Raw genomic sequence first — 9,684 nt, 5'->3', positions numbered from 1 at the left:
CACTTTGTAAAAGTGCCTATTTCATTGATCATGTATGATCTTTGTTCCAGCCATAATTGCTTCTGCTTTGACCCGATTTCCTGAAAATCTGATTAATTTAAATTAAAAGGTTAGATTGATAATTTGACCTGCTTAAAGCATGTAATTGCTTTAGATGACAAGAATATATAAGTTGTATGCAAACATATAAAACACCTGTTCTAATGACTTATTTTGATGATTTTCTGAGTGAAGTTACCATATCCTCTAAAGGAAACCAACTTAAATAGGGCATTTTTCTGCACATTTTAGTGTAAAATTCAATTTATTTGCTGAGTCTAACATCAAAACATAAAATATGCCATAACTTTTAGACAGGTCCATTTTCTGTTGTTTTCCCCCCAGTATGTTAAATTCAGCAAAGGAACAGTAATTGTGCATTAAAGTATTCAGAAGTGTGTCGTCTGTGTTCTCTCTTAACTTATCTTCACTTCTATAATCAACAATACGTGTAATTTGTATATAAATATTTGTATATATTTTCAGTAATGCTGGTTCACACACTGTTCTAAAGGGTTTCATACATCTAAAGTGCAACACCGATGTGCCTTCTGAGTCAAAAGCCTGCTGTCATGCCTGTCAAACTTCATTTGTGTCTTGCATTATAAAATAATGTAAAGGAAAATGTAGGAGCAGACAAAGATGATCATCTGTGGGCCACATTTTCTTGGGGCCTCCGAGGACTATTGTTATTCATGTGGGTCACGTGACATGACCTACATTTTAGCACTCTTTCTCTGGCTCAGTGTTTCAGCTTTTTTTGTGCACTGCTGTCTTAAAAGGAACTTTGGAAAGCCTGTGACAAATTATCTGACATAAAACCTACAGATCTTCCTATTTACATGCTCAGTGATAAAGCACTAAACAATAGTCACTACTGCAACCTAAAGTAAAGTAAAGCTACGTCTAAAAAGGTTTAAGTTTGTACAACACTCAGCAGTTCTGTACACTAAACTATGAGTGTGAAGCATCCTTTAAGCTAGTCGGCATGACATTTTTTCTTGGCTGGTATAGTAAGGTATGGGGTGGACAACATAGCAAAATTAAAACATCAGAATACTTTTTTTCAAGACTTTTCATGCAGGACAACATATATCACAATATTATGGAAATTTACATATATGACTCTTAAAGGCATAGTAAAAAAACAGCCTGCTTAATTCCAAGGGATAAAGGCAAGTTGGAAAATGGTCACATAAAAATGAAATATGACTCTTTTTGGTACATAAATCCACAGAGGTATCATAGGCTGGTCATAGGAAAAAATGGAAATATAGGACAAATGTTTGATATGGACCCTTTAAGTGCTGATGATATCCACCATATGCTCAGAAAAGCATACTGTGATATGAGGTGATATATTTAGCACAATGATGATAAATATTGTTATATTACTCAGTCCTACTAAAACATAAAAGGCTGGTAGAAGCTTTGGATTTTTATTTATGTTATTTCAAGATAGCATTCATTCATTCATTTAAGTTCATTTTGATTTTACTGTTTCATTAAGACAGCACCGCGACCCTGAGGGAGAAGCGGCTTAGAAAATGGATGGATGGATGGATTAAGACAGCATTCAGTATAGTGAATAAAATACCCGGTTACAACTTTAATTTTTTTTTTTTTACAGTTTTACTGATTGTTCTGTTCTTTATTACCCAAAAAACTCCAAACAAATAAAGTTGTAAAAACGTTTTCAGTATATAATTGTTTTTTAAAATCTAACTGTATATCTGTATCTTTCTAATATTCATTTGGTCAGTGGAACACTCCCCCAGGAAAACATGAATGAATTTTAAGAGCACATCTCCATTTAGACTCTATGTTAAACACTGCTGTCAAATGCTGTTTGTTCATGAAAGTTCAGTTTCAGCCGTGTTTTTTCTGTGCTCATCATGTTCCTGCCTCTCTGGCGTCTGGAGCCTGCACCGCTCCTCTCCAGCAAGCCGTGAGTGATAACAAAAGACAGCCAGAAGGGGTCTCCAAGCAGCCGGCACACAAAGCCATACCATTCCAGAGGGCTCAGCATGAGCCCCACTGTACTCATCTGCACCTGCAGCAAGGAGATCAAGATCACCATGGCCACATCAAACAGCACCAGCCAAACGGCGAATGCCAGGATGACCCGCGCACGCTGAAACCATAAGCCTGCCAACATGACCATGACCAGAACCAGAGTGATGCTCTGCAGTGAGAGCAGGGCGTAGTAGTACAAGAAGCTGACTCGAGGTAGGAGAAGATAGCTCATGGTGATATTTCCTGAGGAGTCAGTTGTGGTGTTGAGGGAAGCTTGAGCGATGTACTCGGTAGCTCTGCAGAGATGACTACCTTCAAACACCAGCTGCATGATGCCCACTACAATGAAATACATGCCACCTACTAGGGAACCCTGATCGGGAGTCATTCCACACAGGCCATTCGCAAGTAACAGCTTCATCGCCACTGAGGGAGAAAGGGCAGCTTCCAAAAAAATTGGTCTGATGAAAGGAAAAACAAACCAGCAGGGAGTGAATTTATGATACTTGGTCAGCAGAGCACAGAGAAAAGGGGAAAAGAAACAACAGTTCTCTCAAGCCACATGCGCAAATGCCTATTGTCTATATTGTCTTTTTATGGTGCAAAGAAGTAGGAAAATTATGTGGAGGAAATGTGCTAAAAAAACTATGGTTAGATGTCCATTCAGGCTTTAACTATACCACCTTTCAGCTCTTTAGTGCTTTTTTTACTTCTTTGTAGAGGCAGCTTTGTCCAAATTGTGTTCATGTTTAATGTTGGTATTTTAATCAGGTAACATACAGTTGCAAAAAAAGAAAGTAAACCATTTTAATGATCTGGATTTTTTTTATAATTAAACTGTGCATATTTTTTGTATTTAGAATCTGAATCAAGTTGTTTAAGAAAGACCAGACAAACTGTAGAAGAACTGGAACAGGTTTGTGTAGAAACCTTCACATGCTTTTTCCATCAATGTCCATACAGAAACATACAGATATTCCCTTATATGCAACTTATCGCTGCTGTCGGAACAAAACCTTGTTTCTCCATTTTGTCATTTTTCGTTTTTTGACATAATTTGAAAATGCCTGTGAATTTCATGATGAATGGACGAAAGAACATGGTCAAAAATTACTTGGAAAAAAGTCTGGTTACATTGACTTGCATGAAACATAAAGTATGTTTTTTCCTTCTCCTGTAAAGTTACTATTTTGGAGGTACGAGATTTTGTTGTGATAGTGTTATATTTGTCACATATGAGCAGAAATGTGACATGCCACTTTATTTGAAATGGGCCATTTTCAAATATAGGACATATATTTCAGCCATACGTCAACATATTTAAACATATATCTGTACAACATATATTTAACCCGTGGCGTAACTACAGGCAGGGTGGGCAAATACACTGGGGCCCATGGCAACTGGCTCCCCATTTAAAAAAAATTTTTAAATGGGCCCTTCCAGGCTTAGACTGCCCATTGGGAGGAGAGAAAGGAGGAGCTATGAAGGAAAAAGAGAGTGTACTCAGAAAAACTAATTCAGCACTAGCCGGCTGCTCCTGCTGTAGGCCGTTTACCTCCTTTAGAAAATATCACATTAATCCACGACTGCCCGAGATAACTGATTTTCATACTCCAGCTAACTGATTTCATTAAGGCACGTTCACATATGTTCAAAAAAGTCCTGGTTCTGCTGCCTAGCTTAGTCATCTCACAGCTTATTATAAACAGAAAATAACAGAGGTGTCTTTGTGAAGTGGGTGGAGTGACATGCCTTAAGAGCATCATCTTGTTTGAGACATAACAATAAACAAGCAAATTACCCTGTAATTACTTTACTGACTGAAATCATTTTTTTTGTATTCTGGGAGCCCAAAAGATCATAGCTATGCCACTGTATTTAATAATATATGAAGCAAAATATTACTCATATATAGATGGCATATATTACTCACATAGGCTGGCTGCATGTTATATATTAGACTTAAGCATTTTCTTTGCAATTTGGGAGGAATGTGGATTATTTCAGAAGGGGTTTGCTTTTCCACAAACCTTTACTTTCATCTGTAGGTCACTAGCTTCAAATAACCTGATAAGTTTAACTCAGTTTCTAAATGTGTTAACTGATCTAAACGAGCTAACAGGTCTGCAGCCTAATCAAGTAATGCTAATCACGTTAACCTAGACAGCTAACTGCACAATGTAACCTAACGCTGGTTAGCTAGTCACGTTTACCAAGCGACAAAACCAAAGCTATAGTCAAACATTACTTTCCTCGCAGTAAGTTATGTACCTTACAAGTCAGTTGTATGTTTTCCCACGGATAGTTAAGTTAGATTTGTCTTAATTTGGATTATTTCAGAACTGATTTTGGTGAACAAGACTTGCTGACGGTATCTCCCTGGTTACTGTTGCTATGCAAGCTGAAGCGCAGCTAACTAACTACGGAGATTTGAACGGCTTAACATTCGTTCTTATGATTCAGGTTTAATTGATTTAGATTACACCAAGGTAAATAATATAGTAAAAGTAATAAAGTAGCTGTTCAGAAAATGTTTACTTGCTGATTTTGGGTTATTTAACGTTAATTCGGCTATGAAATGTCAAAGCTTTGCGCGTAGCAAGCTAGAGCTCTATTGGGGGTAAGAGCCGGCAGCTGGACAGAGAGCCGTATTCCCTCCTGGTTCTCTTTGCTGTGCTGAGTAAAGCCTTGTAGCTTTACAGACAGGAACTTCGAGTTGTGTGAATTTCTTCTGAAAATCCCCAACATTAAACTAGCATTGCTGTACTCACAGGGGGCTGATGAGAGACTTTTATGGGGATATCTAACGACCATACGAATCTCCTGGTGCATATTATTCTTTTTTTTTATGGGAACTACACAATATCCCCAAGACGGATGAGCTTTCACCTTTTACCATCATACGCTTGGTCCCGGAATCCCTGTGAAGTACTAGCCAATCGTGGAGGGGAGGAGGGACAGTATTAGCCAGTCGTAGCCAGGCGGGAAGGCGGGGCTTGTCGGAATGCGGGCGGGAAGAACCACTTTGCGGTCAGTGCAGCGAGTGGCCGAAAGGGGGCGCCAAACAGCCAAAACCTGAATTCAGAATTGACCTGAGACACAAACACGCAGAGATATTTCCATTGCCTTAATGTTTAAAGAACTGTTTAAGCAGAGGCGGACAGTGGCGCTTCATGTTGTCCACTATCATGAGCAAATTTAGGCACCACAAAGAGAAAACAGACAGACAGACAGACAGACACACACACACACACACACACACACACACACACACACACACACACACACACACAGTAGGGGGGTCAAGAATGTATTTTATTTTCTAAAATTTCTACAAACATATAAACTTGATTTTGGAAAAAAAGTGAAATCAGTTTTAAAGCTGCAATTATAGCAAAACAATAAGTATCAAATTCTCTAAAAATGATCCAAAGCCTATCACATTCAACATCTTGGTCAGTTTGATTCAAAGTACAAAAAATTGCAATATAAATTACAGACAAGGAAAACATACAAAATGAAAACCCTGAAATAAAAATAACAGCAGTTTTCTGTAATAATAAATAGCATGACACATGGCCCAAGTCTTCTTTTACCACTACATGGTTCAATTTAAGAATATATGCCATGTTTTAAAAAAATGGAGACATCAACACATCTCTGAAGAAAGACTAAAAAATAAGCCTGTGACTTACTAACTCCAGCTGTTCAGTGCATAAGATACATTACAATATTCAGTCTTTGTCAAGTAGTAAGTTTCTGCTGTGAACAAATGAAAGCATCTTTACATTCGTACATATGTACAGTGCTACAGAGAGCAAACCGTCATTCAAATGTCTGAATGAAAAACTGTACCAAAGGCCTGGATACACTAAGCAATATTGAAAGGGGGAAAGCAGCATAAATATTTAGAACATCTGATGGTACATCTGATGATTTTGACAACGGTTTCAGCTCATTCACTACTCGCACATCTGAGAGAGAAGCAGTTCAGTATATCCAGGCCTTGAAACGACAGAAGGTAAAGAATGGGCTTGGCTGAAAACTAGTGCCTGGTGCTGGAGTGTACAGTCCCAGTGTCCACAAGTTCAATAAATATGCAGTACATTCCAGAAATATAATTACCAGTCTACCATTCTATTAAACAGACCTTTTAGCATTGACACCACTGGTCTAAACTGAGATACATTCAGACATACAGGATATTACATCATCTAGATTTCAAAAAGTCAACTAAACACAGCCGACACATTAGTGTGACATGTTGACATTTGACACAGCCAATTTAAAAATGTACGGGTTGTATGTTTTAGACTGATATAAAAATAATTTGCACAAAGGCCTCTAAATCCTAAAAAGTACAGCACTGAAGAACAATACAATCTCTCAAGGAAAACATTAGCTAGAATATCAGGCTCTTTGGGATCATTAAGACACCCGCTTACAGCAGTAACAAAGTTACTCATTTTAAGGTGGTATCACTGAGAACAGCCATATTACATTCAGTTTTAAAACAACCGAAGAGGCTTCTTTCATTAGCCAAACTATTGCAAGGTGTCTGTAACTGTGACAGTTGAATGTTCGTGAATCAAGAGATCAGCTCACCGATGGGGATTTTGTTACTGAAATATGATACAATAGAGCACTTTTCAACCATTTTTGACACAAACTACCACACAATGTGCAGATTATGCCTTTCAAATGTCCAACCGAAGGCACACTCAGAGCTTCAAATGGTTCAGACACTCAAATATTCAAGTGTCATATGAGTGACTCTGCTGTCCTTTTGATCACTAGTGGCACAGAGTGACATAACTATGACCAACTGGTGCCCGTCAAGCTTGTCTACATGTAGATGTCATCAGCTTCAGGGCTCCTTTGCTGTGTAACATTTTCAACGTCTTGAACTCGAGTGGCATCCGGTGAGGGCCCGCACGGGAGAAGTACCGGTACTTAAGCGTGTCGTAATAATGATACTTCACAGGATTTCCAGCAGCATCTTTAGGAAACGGCCAAAATCCATACAGATGGATCTCGTCACAGAAGCGTGTGGCCATGGTGTACATCAACAGTCCGGTGCTGGGGCGCTTGATATTTACCTTGTTTGTGAGCCAGTACCTGACAAACAAAAGCAGATGGATGTAATTTAATGCATGTTTCATCAATCACTTTGCTTCATAAGAGTCCTTATCACAGAAGACTGAACTGTCCTTGCTTTTTGGAAATTATATAGTGTGTAAACATAACATTTCAAAATATACCATTTGCTCGTCAGTCTCTAAGGCCCATTTTTGGAAAAAAAGCTGCAAAAAATGTTTGAATCCAGTGTTTTTTGTGAAATCACACAAATTAACACATGGCTATATAACCACCAGTTCAGACTACAACAGTTTAGCTCCACCCACTCATGTTAAGGTTATAAAGGAGCGTTTGAGCCAGGACTGCTTTTTTGAATACAGAGCAGCCAATCAGTACAGATTTCAGTTACACATCATTCTTAAACAACAGTAAAAACAGCCTGTTTAGTTCTAAGAGGTAAAGAAAGGTTGGAAAATGGTCATGTAAAAACTAATTATGACTATTGTTTGATACCTAAAACCACACAAAAGAAGACTTCAGGGGAAAAAGTTAAAAACAATAAAAATTGAAGACAAGCCCTTTAATGTCTGCTTTGGCTTATATAAATCACATCACCCCCAGGCTGGCACTGAGAATATTAGATTGTAGAAGGGCCTTATCATATATAATTCTGTGTAATCAACTAAGAATATGATTAGGCTATGCAAAATGCAGCAGCTAAGTAGCTGCCATTCTCATAACCAAGCTGTCTCTAACATACTCATGAAAAGTCTAGTCTAATGCAAGATGTAATTTTGGTGAATCTGTAATTGAATGACAAATTAGGCCATAATTTGCCTGTCTTAATGATGTAATGGTCTATTGACTTTGTGCTGAGGGCGCCGTCCTGCATAACCAAGCTGTCCTTTGGTATGCTTGCAAATTTCAGTGATAATGCAGGTACGCACATTGCATTTTAATGAGGCATCACTTTATGAGCTATTAATTTTTAGTGAATGAATAAAATGTTAGACGGGAGAGGCATTATCATACAAAATGCAGCACTGTGAACCAGAAGGTTATTTGAACAGGCAAACAGATTTAATTTGCTTATTTGCATTTATCAATAATTCAGTACGGATGTACTTTAAAGAAACATCACAATATTTAGTTTTTGTGAGGTCTGCTCTGAGGTTTATAACAGACAAAATATACCAGCATGATGATAAACACCACATTTACAAAAGTCTGGGAAAAACTATGGCTACGTTTTTATTTTGATTGAAAATAAAGAAATAAAATAAGATCCAATCAGTTATAAGCTTTCAATCACCACATTGAAGTCAGCTATGAGGCTGAAGTCAGCTACTCGTCAGCTTCTTGTTTGAATTTTCCAGTTCCACCTTAAATGGTACAGCCTAAAGCACCAGAATGTAGCTGGTGGGCCATTCAAGGTGGAATGGGAAATTTTGCTATCTAGCCACGAGACATCAACGTTCTAATACTGATTTTATGCCTGTTTTAAAGAAAAGAACCATTATAACATTGTAACGACATTAAACAAAGATATAACCGTGAGTATTGTTTTTAACTGAGAAATTATTTGGGTTTCTTTGGTCGCTTGCACAGCCAGTGTTTATAAAACACTGTCATAAAACCCCATTTGGAATCTTCCTCTGAAAAATGTCAGTTTGAAGTGCTGTGTAGCCCTAACACTTCGCCCCACCCCTCTATGTCATCAAAAATCAAGACCCCCTACCCCTAGGCATGAACATGCAAAACGAAGGGCTAAGGGCTAAGTGGCAGGGGTTAGAGGTAAAATGGGATTGGCCCTCAGTTTGATTAGCAAATGTTCTTCTTTTTTACCTATTTCTATTTCTCTGTAATGGCTTCTTGACACCTATACATCCTTTCAGAGTGGATTTGTCTTCTCACAGTGGAAGCATGGACAGAACCACCTGTGCATAGTTTCAGATCTGAAGCAAAAGCAGAGCTTTATTTTCTCCTCTCTCTCGAAGATGAAAGCTTTAAGTACTGTTTATCTGATGCACGGTTGTTAGGATTATCTTTTGATCTTCATATCTCTGTAACATAATGGCTGTATTTACTGGAAATTAAATAAATATAGGAAGGTCTCTGGCTTTTGCCAAGTACTGTATGTAATTCAATTCGTAATTACATTTGAATAATACAGCAAAGAAAAAGTAATACATTTTGACTTCTAGTATATTCCACACCTTAGCCCTAACACTCAAGTTAAATACTTGCTGGAAAGTTGCTTACACTTTCACAAGACCAGTCAGATACAGACTTAACTACAGACTCTCAACTGCAACGTTACAGGACTGCAGCTGCTAAAACATGCAGTATGACTGTTTATCACATATTCTAGCTGTAAAAGCAGAACCAGCCCTGGAAGCGTGAGAACAGGCTTGACCATAGTGCCGATCCTGATTCAGCAATTCCTGTCTGGAGCTTAAACTTGTATTCGCCAACTATGGTTTATTTCAATGTCAGTCATAAATAATAAGGGCTTCAGTACTACTTCAAGAGTTCGATCCAATCTAG

At 38.1% G+C, this 9,684-nt stretch overlaps 1 protein-coding gene across 1 annotated transcript in view; it reads right to left on the bottom strand.

Annotated features, from left to right (window-relative positions):
• Positions 1-5,355: 5,355 nt before the first annotated feature.
• The window catches only part of st8sia4 (ST8 alpha-N-acetyl-neuraminide alpha-2,8-sialyltransferase 4), a 29,093-nt gene continuing 24,764 nt past the window's right edge, over positions 5,356-9,684 (bottom strand). Inside the window, exon 5 of the mRNA XM_017697322.2 lies at positions 5,356-7,176. Coding sequence (XP_017552811.1) covers positions 6,894-7,176 — 283 coding nt within the window. The 3' untranslated portion in view covers positions 5,356-6,893. The remainder of the gene's footprint in view (positions 7,177-9,684) is intronic.

This window comes from Pygocentrus nattereri, chromosome 18 (genome assembly GCF_015220715.1).
Source record: "Pygocentrus nattereri isolate fPygNat1 chromosome 18, fPygNat1.pri, whole genome shotgun sequence".
Classification (NCBI taxonomy): domain Eukaryota; kingdom Metazoa; phylum Chordata; class Actinopteri; order Characiformes; family Serrasalmidae; genus Pygocentrus; species Pygocentrus nattereri.
Note: the sequence above shows the minus strand (reverse complement) of the source record. Positions and strands in the feature narration are given on the sequence as shown.